This window comes from Notolepis coatsorum, assembly GCF_963971535.1.
Source record: "Notolepis coatsorum genome assembly, chromosome: 3".
Taxonomy (NCBI): domain Eukaryota; kingdom Metazoa; phylum Chordata; class Actinopteri; order Aulopiformes; family Paralepididae; genus Notolepis; species Notolepis coatsorum.
Window position 1 is genome coordinate 82,443,425 of NC_140167.1, and position 16,254 is coordinate 82,459,678.

The 16,254-nt window shown below is 48.3% G+C and overlaps 1 protein-coding gene across 1 annotated transcript in view; it reads right to left on the reverse strand.

Annotated features, from left to right (window-relative positions):
* Positions 1-16,254, reverse strand: part of cachd1 (cache domain containing 1) — a 286,337-nt gene that overhangs the window by 38,817 nt on the left and 231,266 nt on the right. The window contains 2 exon segments of the mRNA XM_084311268.1: positions 12,138-12,287; positions 12,957-13,241. Coding sequence (XP_084167394.1) covers positions 12,138-12,287; positions 12,957-13,241 — 435 coding nt within the window.

Genomic DNA, 16,254 nt, shown 5'->3' on the forward strand with positions numbered 1-16,254 from the left:
TCCGGCGATGGCCTGATCTCGACTCTGGTTCCTCTGGTTCTGGGGAATCGCCCGTTGATGAACGGGGGATTGTTTTGGAGCCGGAGGATTTGCGACGCAAACTTTTCGCGTCTGCTCGCTCGCGTCGCAAGATGGTGGCGTGCAGACGCGAACGGCCTGGGTTTGGGGAGTTGCTGGAGACCAGCGGGGATGCGTCCGACTCTGGATTTCTGATGGAAACTGAGGACTTCATGGAAGAGGCGGACGGATTCTTGTATGATGGTCCCGTGGAGGAGAGTATCCCTCCTCCGGAGACCCCGGAGGGGGGAGAAATGGCTCCATGGGGCGCCTTGTTCGAGGATGTCGAGGAACCACCTTGGCCTCATCAGCAGGATGCCCTACTGTCGGCCGCATCGGATTGTGGCTCCTTGACCAGTCGCAGCCTGCTGTATGCGAGGGATGCGGGGTCGGTGGAGGAAGGTTCGCAGGGGGAACTGCGGGCCTTGTTTCCCGAGCTCATGGCGGTAGCCGCCACCGCAAACGGTGTGCCGCTGCCGCTGCCATTGCCTGCACCTGTCCCTGATGACCTCATAGGCCATCCCTGGCAGCGTCCCCCAGTGAGAGGGGTGGACGTTGTCTACCCATTTTTCCCATCGATGGGGGCCTATGTTCGTCGGGGTCAGGCGGTGTCCAACATCATGGGACTAACTCCCGCCTACGTACCAGTTACGCGGGTGTCGGGGTTAGTCAAAGGTATGGGGGAGGGCGTGCCTCGGCTTGACAATCCGATGGCCGCGCTCCTCTGTCCGGATATGGTGTGGGAACCCCTATGCAAGCCGGTCCTCCAGGGGAAGTCGGCTAGGCGATTGGCTTATTGGGGTGACCAGTCATTCATCGCTGGTACACAATCGCTGGCTGCGGCGTCTAACATCGCCCACCTGGCTAGATTTGTATCGGGGATAATGACGGGCGGCACGGATCTGAACGAGGTAAAATGCGATCAGATCACCCAGGCTGCGGGAGCTGTCCTGCACCTTTCCCAGGTGCTGGCCATAGCCATGGGGAAAGTGCGCGCCCTGGCCACCCTGGGCCAGCGTCACCTTTGGCTGGAGCAGGCCCGTGTGCCAGAGAAGAAGAGAGCGCCTCTTCTGACGGCCGCCCTCTCCGACGCTGGCCTGTTCGGGAAGGCCCTGCAATTGATGACCTCAACATGCAGAGAAATGGCAGAGGAGAGATCCATCCTCCAACCCCATTTTCCGCCTCCCGTCCTTGCCGGTGGGGGCAGAAGGCTTCCGCGACGTCGAGCTGTCTCCGTCGCCGCTACCACTGCCTCCGCCGCCGCTGCTGGCCCTGCCAAGAGGGCCAGGGGACGAAACGGCGCTTCGGCCACCGCCGGCCCATCCCAGACCGGAGGAGACGGTAGGGAACGTCGTGTCCAGCAGACTGTAACCTACCGTCCCTCCGGGGCTCCCCGGGGTGGCAAGACTCGAGCGGCGCGAGGTGGCAGACGCCGTTAGGAGTGACTTTTTCCCCTCTGTATCCCCTCTCCTACACCCTTCCCGGCCCCTCTATGATATTGTGCCTTACACTTTATTAGTTTTTAATAAAAAAAGTTCCCCGACATAAGGGGGACTGTGTTTTGGCCGAACAAACTGTGTGTTTCTTCATACAAATCATATGGTGGGGTTGTGTATATATGAATCTACCCTGTTTACGTTGGGGGGTGAGTTGTGTTGTGTTACGAGGTTAAGCAAGATCTGCAACTTACACTCGGTAATAGGTTCTATTTAGCTTGATGCTCCACATGCAATTAGAACTGGTGTTATTCCATTGCTTTAACTAAGTATATGTGTTTTCACAATGCTGTGTTGTTAGTTGCAGTAATGCTCGTACGCACACTTTTCACGGCCTAGCCGTTACTCTCGTTCGGCGTTTTTTCCTATGTATGACATAGGCAACGGGTATGGGATTCACGCACAGGCGACTTGTGTTTTGTTGTAAAACCTTTTACACTTTTTGTGGGTAGCAGGCATTGTATTAGCTTATGCTATGCATTGTTTTCTACCGGAGGTTTTTCAAGATGGCTACGGTTGTGTTTCTGTGTGTAGGGATAAAGGGTGTGTTTTCGGGAGGGGGTGTCGAATAAACCCCTCCTTTTTCCCACTTGATTGGTTTAGGGGATTTTTGATCTTTTCTGCTGAGCCAGTCAGGGCCAAGCCAGTGCTTGACAGGGGGGGGGGGGGGGGGGGGGGAAGGGGTATTCTACCGACTCCTGTTATGACAGGATCCGGTGGGTTTTCCCCGCCCGTTGTAGCGTTGTTGCTATGGCGACGCCTTCCATGAGCTGGTGTCTTAAAGATGTCGAGGTTGGGCGCAGGGCTTACAGGCCTGCTGCGCCCGGTTTATGTGTCAAACTTGAGTCTATTGGTCACGTGTCTCACAGTTTACATATCTTTTTTCTTGACCATAGTCTCATGTGGGAAGGTGTTTCTGGGAGGGTCTGGTCTTACACTCTGATTAAAAGGAGTGACTGGATTAAAATCATGTGAAAAACAGGGTTTTTACTCCCAGCTGTGCAGTTGGGTCATACGGGTGATGCCTTTTCTTTATTTTTATAAAGAGTTGAATGTGTCTTGATGGATTGGAAATGAGGGTCCCTGATGGAAACAAGACTAACGTCTTTCTCAGGTCTGCCTCCCCTTATTCTTTTTGTGTGTATTCCTGTACTGCAGTCTGTTGGGTAAATTTTTTCATTCATTCATTCATGGAGTTGATTGCATCTCGCCCCTCTTGTCGTTTCCCTGGGCGTCTTGGGGATTCAATATGGTGGTCTAAACGGCCTATTGTTGATGTGGGTATGTCCAAACGCACACATAGTGCTGGCTCAGGATGTGCTTTTGGGCCATTGGCTGACTGGCGCGCCTTGTTTGCTTGGGTGAAACAGCGTTTTTATGGAGCAATTGGGATGGGGGTTTTTCCTCTTCCGACATCCTGTGTGTTTACATTTACATTTAGTCATTTAGCTGACGCTTTTATCCAAAGCGACTTACAAGTTCTGTACGACAAGCCATCAGGAAGGGCACAACTCTATCAGCTGAGCAACAATGTTCATCAAAGTGTTGAGTGCTACAGTGTAGGTTAGTTTATTAGGACAAGTGCATGACAGTACGGTTAGTTAGGGTTAGATTTTTTTATTGTTTTTTTTTTTTTTTTTAATTCAGATAATGGTTGAAGAAGTGCGTCTTTAGTCGACGGCGAAAGATTGGACGTGATTCGGCTGTCCTAACTGGGGTGGGTAGTTCATTCCACCATTGTGGGGCAAGGACTGAGAATAGGCGACTTCTCTTTGATGACCCTCCCGGAGCTTGGATAGGAGTAGGTCTGAGGCGGCCAGAAGATGCAGAGCGTAGGGGTCTTGAGGGTGTGTAGTTGAGACCATTGACCGGAGGTAGGCGGGAGCGGTTCCCTTTGCCGCACGGTATGCTAGGTCGAGGGCCTTGAAGCGGATTCGTGCAGCAATGGGGAGCCAGTGCAGGTCCCTAAGAAGTGGGGTGACATGGGCCGACTTCGGTAGGTTTGAGATCAGGCGGCCCGCTGCGTTCTGAATGAGTTGAAGAGGCTTAGTGGCAGTGGCCGGGAGGCCAGCGAGCAGTGCATTGCAGTAGTCGAGGCGGGAGATGACTGTTGATTGGACGAGGAGTTGGGTGGCTTCTTTTGTCAGGAAGGGGCGTATCCTTCTGACGTTGCTCAGGAGGAATCGGCAGGTTCTGGTCGTCGCTGCGATGTGAGCAGAGAAGTTCAACTGGTCGTCGAGGACAACACCAAGGTTCTTGGCGGTCGGGGACGCAGTCACAACTGTATTCTCGACTGTGATTGAAAGGTCGGTTAGGGGGGAGGATTTGGCCGGCAGGTGGAGCAATTCTGTTTTGCTTAGGTTCAGTTTGAGGTGGTTGGACGTCATCCAGGCTGAGATGTCGGACAGACAGGCCGAGATCCGCTCAGAGACGTGGATATCTGAGGGAGGGAAGGAGAGGAAGAGTTGAGTATCGTCGGCATAACAATGGTAGGAGAAGCCATGAGACGTGATAATGTTACCCAGTGATTTAGTGTAGAGGGAGAAGAGAAGGGGTCCTAAAACCGAGCCCTGGGGGACACCCGTCCGCAGGGGGCGGGTGGCCGACAGGGTCCCTCTCCATGACACTTGGTAGGAGCGGTCATTGAGGTATGATGACAGCCATGTCAGCGCAGAGCCAGCCACTCCCATTCCTGCGAGGGCCGATGGGTTCCCGTTCATGTCAGGGGATGATGACGGAATGGGTCTGGACATATGGGGAAGGGTCTCACGCCCTAGGGGTGGGCCACCGGACGCGGTTCATACCGACACGTCTGGGTGGCGCCTTCTTTTTTGTGTTGGGATCAAACGCGCATATCTGCCCCTTCTCCTGGGGTTGGCAGGTCGGCGTGATTAGGGCACGGGACTGGTTCTGGTCGCGCCGGTCCAGATCAGTTGCACCCGTTGTCCGCTGGGGATGCAGATCTGCTGTTCTGGTACCCTGAGGGACTTGGGGTTTTTTCAGGGGGAAAAATGCTAGGTCGATCCGGGTGTCACAGGGTTGAGCGTTATGGGACCCTTGTTGGGTGCGTTGTATTCTGCACTGTCGTAATGGCTTACGGCCGTGCCGACCTGTACGCGTCCGATCTCGTCGGATCTCGGCCGCTGTACGGGTTGGTCTTGGTTGGTACTTGGTTGGGTGACCTCCTGGGAATACCGAGTGCGGGGTGCTGGGGCTGGTCTTCCATTTTTTACGCTCTTCTCTTGCGTTTTGGCGCTGAGGAGCCTGTTGGGTGGTTTTAACCTCCTCGGGGGACCCTGTGCTCCCCGTATCACCGGGCCCGGTCCGGGGTGATGCTTGTTGACCCGTAGGCCCGGGATAGCCCTGTTGGGAACCGGAACGCGGGCTGCGGCGGTGCCGCAGATGAGTTTTGGGGTTTCTTTCCTGAGGGGTTATGGGACCAACCGTTGCATGGGGTGATGCCTGGGTGGTTGGTTCTCTGGTGTGTTGCTGCAGTGTCAACTCCCGGTTCTCCGGTTGAGGGTGCCCCTGCACGTTCATGACGTCTGCCGATCGTATGGGCTTTTTCTGTGGGCAGCTGTCAGGGGCCGAGTGGTCTACGGATCCCACTTCTGACGTGCTGTTTGAAAGCTTGGTTATGCGATAACGCCAGCATACGCCCCTTCCGCCGGGGCGGCTGTTTTCAGCTGTCCTTTCTGGCGCCTGCCTCGTCCGCAGTTTCCAGGCTTGGGTTGACAGCTTGTTGCCTGGTCTTTTTCCCCGGTGCACTGCCTGCTTCCGTTGGTTAACGCTTGTGTGTTATGACCATGCTGTCTGCCTGTTGCAGGGCCTGTGTTCCAGGCGGTGTGCTGTTGGGGAGGACAGGGCCCGCTCGGCTGAGGGGCCTTTGTCCGAATACGCTGGCGATGTGGGGGGCGGGGTCACTAGGTGCCCCCCTGGTGAGGTCTTGATGCTGGCATCATGGACTTCTCCGGGCCCCCATTCCAGGGAGTCCAGTCCTTTTGGTGGGTCTGGGTCTTCCTTCGCGCTCCGCTGCTACGGCCTTGCCACGGGGTTGGGTTTGCCCTTGACCCCGTGATTCTGGGGGCAGTGACGAGGTTGTTCCTACGTTCGTTCCCGGGTGGCATGCGGGTTGTGCGTGGGTGTAGTCGTGGGGTCAAGCCACGGTCTGCTCACCCTGTGCGTTGGGTTGCTTGAGTGCCTCTTCGCACGGTCGGGTCCGTCGCCCTCCCGTGAAGCCCCTAATAGGGGGGATGCCCTCCATAGGGGGGGGTCGGGGGGGCTCGGCCCTCCCTGTTCTGATGGTTGTGGGGGGCTGTCAGCGGGGTGTATTTGTCAGCCAGCGGCTCCGCTTGGCCTCCCTTGTGCAGTAGGTGATGCCAAGCAGAGCCCCTTAACGAAACAGAACGTTAGGTTATGGCTATAACCAAGTTCTGTTAGTTAGGGGTGACGCTTGGCATCAGACGGCCGCTGCAGCCCTTGACCTCACCTTGTGGTGAAAGCTTGGGAAGGAGGAGAGCAGGTGACCACACACCTGCTTATGAAGGTAAGCTGATGAGGGGTGTGGTCAGACTAATACTGGTATTAAAGGTATATTTGTGGAATGTTATTCAGTACGCGTGCACGTACGCGAGGGAGTGCAGTAGGTGATGCCAAGCGTCACCCCTAACTAACAGAACTTGGTTATAGCCATAACCTAACGGTAACAAACATCAGTTGACTGTTATCTACTGTAAGCGGTTCTAACATTGAGTGAGTCACTGAGTATAAATATCTTGGCTTGTGGCTCGATGAGAAATGTTCATTCAAGTTCCATGTGGATATTATTCCTTCCAAGTTAGAGGCAGTACCAGCAGCAACAACCCACAACAATGACCCTCCTTACTTCTCCTAGTCTACATTCTGTTGAACACTGTTATCAACCACAACACACACTATAGATTGACTCATGAACCCAGTAACACCCTTTGGCGCTGCAAAATATTATCCGTATTATAAATAAAAGTGTTAATAAAGTTTGTTGGAAAAAAACATTAAATTAATTAATTAAATTATTGTAACAATTCTAAACACTGAAATGTTTAGAAACAAATTATCAAAAGAATGGAAGCGGATACGGACCACTAGGCTAGCTCAAAACTCTGGGAGAGGTGTTTTTGTCCATATCCACTTCCAATAATTTGTGCCAAGCTAGGCTAGCTTGCCGCCGGATAGCTTTTTGCTGAACGCACAGAGAGGAAATTGGTGTCTATCTTCCTGTCTGACTCTGGAGAAGATGGTAAGTGTATTTCCAATAATGTTGGCGTGTGCCTTTAAAACAGCCTCAAAAGTGGACACAACTGCCAGATGACACAAACCAAGCGCCCCTCGCATGTTTTTAACTAACGTCCGACTATTTCACCCAATTCTACAAGGTATTTCCCCTGTGTGTGTTTAACTTTACACAGAGCTGTACTTGGCAGCGGCCTACTTGAAGGTAATGACGTTAATGGGACCTCGTTCGTCAGTGTTAGTCTAGCGAGTGGCAGTAATACGGTCCGAGACTTAAGATATTATTTGATGTCATGTTTTTTTACAATAACAAACATCGGAATGACCCGGCTATGACACAGAATCACAGACTGAATGGGTAATATTCCGCTCAGACGTCAGGCTGGAATTAATGAGAGAAGCTAAAACTGCACTCAAGTCAAGGCTTTTGTTGTTTTGTCGTTTTCTTTTCAAATGAGGAGAAAAAAAAGAACAAGAAGACTTGGTTCAGGTCCAAACTATAACCAGTGATGTAATTTCCTGTTGGTCAGCCAGCCCATGCAACCATCTTTCCTTGTCTACCCATAGTCTGTGAGTATGTGTGTGAGAGAGAGAGTGTGTGCGTGAGAGAGAGAGAGAGAGAGAGAGAGAGAGAGAGAGAGGAGAGAGAGAGAGAGAGAGAGAGAGAGAGAGAGAGAGAGAGAGAGAGAGAGAGAGAGAGAGAGAGAGAGTGTGTGCGTGTGTGTGTGTGTGTGAGAGAGAGAGAGAGAGAGAGAGTGTGTGTATATGTGTGTGAGTGAGTGAGTGAGTGAGTGAGTGAGTGAGTGAGTGTGTGTGTGTGAGTGAATGCGTGTGTGAGAGTGAATGTGTGTATGTGTGTGTTAGTGTGTGTGAGTGTGTGAGTGAATGTGTGTGTTAGTGTGTGTGCATATCAGCCAGTTGGTACAGTGTCCCTGGTGCTTCTATTGAAGCACAGTTGAATGTTGAATTATCCTTCATAAAATTACTCCTCAACTCTCTCCTCTCTCTCTCCTCTACCCTCAAATCAAATATAATTCAATTTATTTGTAAGGCCCGACAACACACGTTAATGTCCCCATGGGCCGGACACGTCTTCTTTAACCGTTTCCCGGCCAACCACGGAGATGTCCGTGTTTCGGATCCAACGGTTGAGGACCAACCACGGACATGTCCGTGGCAAGGTTGTTTTGGCTTTTATTCCATTGTAATAACCTACTCGATGTCACCGAGCAGCACTGCAGAAGTACCCTACTCTTTGAATTAGAAAAAGTTGTCTTGTTTTTTCTGGATCTCCAATATAGTTTTCTGCTAACCTGAAGCTATGCCTGTAGCCTGTTACACGGAATACGTTTTGGGACGCGGATTTCAGTGTGCAGTAAAGGAATATATCATCAGCCAATGGCCATATCGATCTACCAGATGGCGATCGATAACTGGGAAATCCTTTGGGGGATCCAACCGGCCCACGGTAAGATCTTTTTCACGTAAAATTACATGCTGATCAGGCCTCGTTATGATAGCCATCCACCCGATCAGCGAATGTGGCTACTGAGGCTAACGCGGTTATTGGTAATGAATAATCAGAAACGACGTCCCCCGACCCCCCCTTTCATGCATTCATGGTGGACCATCATATCGATCATATGCAGTTTGATTTTTAACTCTAGCTTCTGTATAGCCGAAATACCATTGGATTTAACGTTACTAGCTTAGTGCCCTGTATCTCGCCTTCCAGGAAATATACTAGTCCAAATCCCATATAACGCTTATATTCAAGATGCTATCAAATGAGAACGTATTGATGAAAAAATTATTTCTTTAAGCCATTTTGAAGGGACGGTTTATGGTCTCAATTGACAATGAGAATGGACAGATAGCAATACTATAAAGTATAGATTTAGCTCTACAAACAGCCTCACGGCCTATGCAAGTCTGTTTAGAAATGCTGGCCGTCTAGAGTGATATTAGACGGATCCAAATGGCCCCGAATGTGTTAAACAAGTCAAGAAGAAACATCACAATAAATCAAGAACAAAACAAAAACACCATGAAGTCCAAAACATTTTAAATAAATAAAATAAATGAATGCAACACTCCCAGACATACCCCACGCGAAGGTAAGGAAAAACTCACTAAAACCTACTGTAGCAATAGGAAAAAATGCACCACAGGCAAAAAAAATCTCAAAAAAATCTAGAAATCACGAGACCGATAGTCAACAAGTACCTTAAGGGAAAGTTGAAAAGAACTTTGAAGAGAGAGTTCAAGAGGGCGTGAAACCGCCAAAAAATCTCCAGAGACACCTTAGAAGGGCCGTTCTTAGATGTCGGTGATAGTGGTGTTGCAATAAAACAGGCAACCCTCCACACCCTCCAACTCTCCCCTGTCTCCCTCCTCCACCCTCCAACTCTCTCCCCCCTCTAGTACCTCTACCCTCCAACTCTCTCCCTCCTCTGTCTACCCAGTGACTAGCTTGGCAGAGAAAGTACCGATCGACTTGGGATTGTTCTCTCCGTGTTCAGGAGACTCGGGCGTATAAAAGTCTATTGGATCATGTCTCCAGCACCCCCACAGCCGTAGCTACAACCACTTAATGTCAATGCTCTCATCACATTCATTCATTTTCTCCCCCCGCTCTCTCCTCCATGAGCTCAATGTAATAATATATAATAATGCAGGACCTGCTCAGAGGTCTTTAATTGGCATTGGCTATTATCCACAACACACACACACCGGAACACACACGCATGCATTGTCTGTAGGATCGCTGATGCGATTCGTCTCTGCGATTAAGTAACGCGTGTGTAACGTGTAACGTGTGTGTAACGTGTGTGTAACGCGATTAAGTAACGTGGACGTGCAGTGGTTTATTGGTACAACCCTCAACCAGTTCAAGTTTCCTTATGTTCCAGTATGTTAACACAAGGTCAACACTACAGTGAAACGTGCTCAGCAGGAGGAGCACTAGAGAAATTAGAGCACTAGTCATATTGTTGTAAATTCCCCATTATTTGTATGCCATTTGTTATGCCATATTATTAATATTATTTGCAGTCAGGTACTTCTTTGACAGCCCAGGGGTCCTATTATATCTAGTCGGGCATCTCTCTGGACAGCCCAGGGGCCCTAATGGGTTTAAATTCAGCTGCCATCTTGCCGGCACATGTTTGGTTCCACTGCTGTCTGCTTTGACGGTGAAAGAGCGCGTTCATGATAAAAAAAAAACTCACTAAATCACTCAATCTCTCACTTTCATCCAGCCTTACAACCTGGATGAAACCCACTCTGGAATACCAATCACTCTGAGAAACCTCATCATCCTTGATCCTTTGATAGAATATTAAAACTACAAAGGACTGTTCTCTGTCTTTGTGTCCACTCTCTGACCGGGGTGTGCCGTTTTGGATGAGGTGCCTCCAGCAAACATTACAAAACGTTATATCTTCAATATTGGTCCTTCGAGCCGGAGTACTTCACCCACGGCGGCGCCATGGACACGCAGCAGCAGATGAAGGTGGAATACGAGGAGGAGGAAGGTTGCGACAGCTTCCAGCACACCTGCAAGGCTATAGCTTCCCACCATCCGTCATGCATAATCCTCCTCTGCCTCTACAAGACAGCGAAGGTGCCAGCGCACAGCAGCTGCGGTCACTCAGCCTGCAGACCGAGTTTGCAACTACAGATGACCAGCTCCACACTGCGCTCGGGCCCCCTCCCTGCCTCTTACTACCAGGAGCAGTCGACAAGGCGAGACAATGGGACCTATACCAGCCTACCTACCAGTCAAACCAGCCTGTGTCATCGACTGTGGAGAGCAGGCATGGCAGCACACCAGCCGCCGCACAGACCCGGTATGAGTTTACGCCAATGAGATCTGCATATCAAGCGTATCAATATACCACAGCTACGCCTGCACAGCCTAACTATCAACTCCAGACTGCAACAGCGCTCTACCCTGCACAACGGTTACCCACTGCAGCTGCTCTCCAGCCAGTGGGCCAACATTCAGCAGGTTCACCTCAGCAGTCTACCCATCAACTACCCTCCTGGACAGCGGCGCCTTCACCATACACAACCGCTGTCGCAGCAGCGAGGGCATATCAGCCTCCACCAGTCATCCCTGCTCAGCAAGTGCATCAATCGCTGTTGCACCAACTGAGCCACTATCCACAACCACCATATCAGCCTCCACCAGTCATCACGGCTCAGCAAGCGTATCAAGCGCTGCCGTACCAGCAGAGCCATCAACAACCACCATATCAGCCTCCACCAGTCATCACGGCTCAGCAAGCGTATCAAGTGCTGCCGTACCAGCAGAGCCATCAACAACCAGCATATCAGCCTCCACCAGTCATCCCTGCTCAGCAAGGGTATCAAGCGCTGCCGTACCAGCAGAGCCATCAACAACCAGCATATCAGCCTCCACCAGTCATCACGGCTCAGCAAGGGTATCAAGCGCTGCCGTACCAGCAGAGCCATCAACAACCAGCATATCAGCCTCCACCAGTCATCACGGCTCAGCAAGGGTATCAAGCGCTGCCGCACCAACTGAGCCACCATCCACAACCAGTGTATCAGCCTCAGCCTGCTCCATCGACTCAGCCAGCCTATCCGCTGGTGGATCCAACACCTGGTCCAGCACCCTATTATTCTGTACCAGTTCCACCGGTCCAGTATGTCCGTCAGCCCCAGTATACATCACTACAGGATTCATACGCTCTCCAGCCTCCCAGGCAGCCAGTCCCTGTACCTAAACTGCCTAACCTGGTCCATGACAGCGAGAGAGAATTCACTGACCTTAAGATGGCACTAGACCACCTACTCGATGCCCACACTGAACTTTCTGAGCACTACAAGTACCGTGTACTTATGGAGCAGCTGGTTCTGGATGAGGCTAAGCTAATAGCCCAGCAGGCATTATGCGCAACCCTACAGTTAAATAAAATAAGATTTTAAGGTTTATGGAATAACATAAAAAAAAAAAAAAAAAAAAAAAACACTATATACATATATGAACATTTGGATTTGTGTGTAAAGTACATGTGTATACAACAGTTGTTGCACATTGGTATGTATGTAGCAGTCCAGGTTCAACAGCAGTAGTCATAGTTGATTTGCAAACAGTGCGGACAGCAGGTAAGCAGAGATTCAAAATGGAATATATAACATACGACGACAACATACAATGTATAACCGCGAATACAACACACAATGAACTTGTTAATTGCAAACAATTAGGCCCGCTTTGCTGTGGTAATAATATGTTAATCCTATATAACATTTTGCTAGATGGAGGTCCCCGACGACACTGACCCTTGTTGTCGATGAGGAAGGTGTATGAAGCCAGGGAGTCCTGGTAGTACGTGACGTCCTCCAGGATGTAGGCCAGGTTCACGTCCACGCCCACCACCCCCAGCAGCAGGTTCCCAAAGTAACACGGTCTGCTGACGGTCATGATGAACCCTGGGACACAACGGGACTCGAGTCAGGACCACAGTGGCTATTCAAATACTATTAGAGAGACAGACAGTCCGATGGACAGATAGATTCACAGGCCAGGCAGCTAAACAGAGGGCTATAGTGTTTTCCTGCTTTCAAATCACCCTTTTCTTGATTTCAAATGACCTTTTCTTAGTTTTTTTTTTTTTTATCCATGTATTTTCCTGCCATCCCAATTTAGTCGTTATGCCAATTCCCCCCTTCCCGTCCTGGTCGTTGCGCACATGTGCCCCCCCACTGGTCGGTCTAGGGAGCCCTGAAGTCTATCACACGCTTCCTCCGATACATAGGAAACAGCCAGCAGCCTCTTTTCACCTGGCAGCGAGGACTCTCACTGGTGAAGTGTAACGCGTGGGAGGATCACACTACCTTCACCATTTCCCTCCCTCGCTGTGCAGGCGCCCTGACCGACCTGTAGGAGTCGCTGTTTACAATGACCAGAATACCACCTCACCGGCTTCCCTCCCGCTGACTCTGCCAATTGAGCCAGTATGACGGCCGGCCAAGCCAGAGGCAACGCTGACAGCCGGATTAGATACCAGTGTCTCTCGCGTTGGTGACGAGTGCTAAGTCCGCTGCGCTACCACAGCCGCCTTCTTTTTCTTAGTTTCAAATGAAAAGTAAAGTGCTCACCGTCTCCCATGGGGTCCGAGTAGGGCAGGCTGAAGCGAGCCAGGTCCATCATGCGGTTGGGCAGGTTGATGTAGAAGCGCCCCACGGTGGTCTCCAGGTTGCTCAGCTGGTTGAGGACCATCATGCTGCCCTTCATCACCGGCAGCATGGCCGCCGACCCCCACGACGACGACGCCATGGCGCGCTCCCGGTCCCGGTCCGACTGGCGGTCCACGCCGTACTTCACCGAGTTCTGCTCCGCCAGGTCCCGCAGGAAGGCTAGCTCCTTCAGACCCGTCACTCCCTCTGGAAGAGGAGGAGGGGGAGGAGAGAGGAGGAGGAGAGGAGGGGGAGGAGAGGAGGAGAGGAGGGGGTGGGAGGAGAGGAGAGGAGAGAGAGGAGAGGGAGGAGAGGAGAGGAGAGGAGAGGAGAGGAGGAGTAGGAGGGGGAGGGAGAGAGGGGGGAGAGAGAGAGAAAGGTCAGAGAGAGAAGACAAAAAGAGGGGGAATAAAGATGCAGAGAGAGAGAGGGCAGATTAGGAAGGAGAGAAAAGGATAGGGTGAGAGGAAGTGAAAGATGATTAAAAAAGAAGAGGACGAGAAGATAAACAACGACTCACATTCATATCAGAGAGGCTGATCAACATGTCTTCAGTAGAGAACGACAGATCAACAGCTCATATGTGCCTGGTACCTCTACAGTACAAAGCAAGCTCTGTACTCAGTATCTTATAATATAGTATAATACATAGAGGCTTGACCTTTGTTCCCAAGCAGAAAGGGAGGTCTACAGTGAAGTTGCACGGTTAGCGAGGGCTAACCACTGACCTTGGATCAGTGAGCCCTGTTGGCGAGGGCTAACCACTGACCTTGGATCAGTGAGCCCTGTTAGCGAGGGCTAACCACTGACCTTGGATCAGTGAGCCCTGTTAGCGAGGGCTAACCACTGACCTTGGATCAGTGAGCCCTGTTGGCGAGGGCTAACCACTGACCTTGGATCAGTGAGCCCTGTTAGCGAGGGCTAACCACTGACCTTGGATCAGTGAGCCCTGTTAGCGAGGGCTAACCACTGACCTTGGATCAGTGAGCCCTGTTAGCGAGGGCTAACCACTGACCTTGGACCAGTGAGCCCTGTTCTTTAACCCGGGCCGCTAAACCGTGGTGACGGCATAGTCAGAATGTTCCGCTCGCCGAATCTTCAATCTTCAATTCCCCCATCTGTCTATCGTGGGCTTTTGTGTCTTTCCAGAACAGTATAGGACACATAAACAGCAGCCAGTCTGTGTGGAAACCCCCCTGTAAATACACGCCTCATACCTCCAGACCAGGCTTTGTCTGTCCCCAAACAGAGGTTTAGGACGCATAAACACCAGACATCCTGCCGCGGACGCCGCGGACATACGCTGAGGAGGACGCCAGAGTTGGCCCAGAGGAGACACGATAAGCAGCAGCTGTCCCCCTCTTGCTCCACTTGGCCCCCGGGATGATGTAACGGGACGCCAATCAGCGAGCGGATTACAGCGGGATCAAGTCCTAATGCCGGGACTAAGGCTCCGGCCGCGGTGACGCCGGACCGCCGTAGGGTCACAAGGTGAGACTGTAATAAATATATACTCTATATAATAAATATATACACTATATAATAAATATATACACTATATAATAAATATATACACTACTATAATAAATATATACACTATATAATAAATATATACACTATATAATAAATATATACACTATATATATACACTATATAATAAATATATACACTACTATAATAAATATATACACTATATAATAAATATATACACTATATAATAAATATATACACTACTATAATAAATATATACACTACTATAATAAATATATACACTACTATAATACATATATACACTACTATAATAAATATATACACTATATAATAAATATATACACTACTATAATAAATATATACACTATATAATAAATATATACACTACTATAATAAATATATACACTACTATAATAAATATATACACTACTATAATACATATATACACTATAATAAATATATACACTACTATAATAAATATATACACTACTATAATACATATATGTACTACTATAATAAATATATACACTATATAATAAATATATACACTACTATAATACATACACTATATAATAAATATATACACTACTATAATAAATATATACACTACTATAATAAATATATACTGTACACTACTATAATAAATATATACACTATATAATAAATATATACACTACTATAATACATATATACACTATATAATAAATATATACACTACTATAATAAATATAATACACTACTATAATAAATATATATACTATATAATAAATATATACACTATATAATAAATATATACACTACTATAATAAATATATACACTACTATAATAAATATATACACTATATAATAAATATATACACTACTATAATAAATATATATACACTACTACACAGTAGATTTCGCAGAGTAAATTTGACTCAGTTTGAATAAAATTTACTCTGTGAAATTTACTGTGTATAATAAATATATACTAACTAGACTAATAAATATATACTCGACTATAATAAATATATACTCGACTATAATAAATATATACTTGACTATAATAAATATATACACCACTATAATAAATATATACACAAATATAATAAATATATATATACCGCTATAATAAATATATACTCCACTATAATACATATATACACCACTATAATAAATATATACACAAATATAATAAATATACATATACCGCTATAATAAATATATACACCACTATATTAAATATATACACCACTATAATAAATATACTGTATACACCACTATAATAAATATACTGTATACACCACTATAATAAATATATACAACACTATAATAAATCGAAAAATCCAATCGTGTGAGAACCATCAGCTGGTTACTAAACACCTCTTATGTTGGCAGCACCCAGCAACCCAGTGACCTTACATGGGCACCATGCATGCATACACACACACACACACACACACACACACAGACACACACGCACAGTTTTTGAGCTGCTGACAGCAGACCAGGGCCCCGTTCCCCGTACCTGGTTCAACTAAGTCGATCAAAAGTCCCATTAGCCAGCTTAAAGGGGAACTATTTGACTATTTCTTTCACTATTTGGGCACTTTTACACAATTCCTGTGAGTTTATGGAACACCTCTGTAATTATTATTTTTTTTATTCATTTTTTTGTATTTCTAATCAAGTACTCAAAAACAGCATTTTTCTACCTCAAGATCTTAAGCCGTTTTGAGCCTGGGCTCCA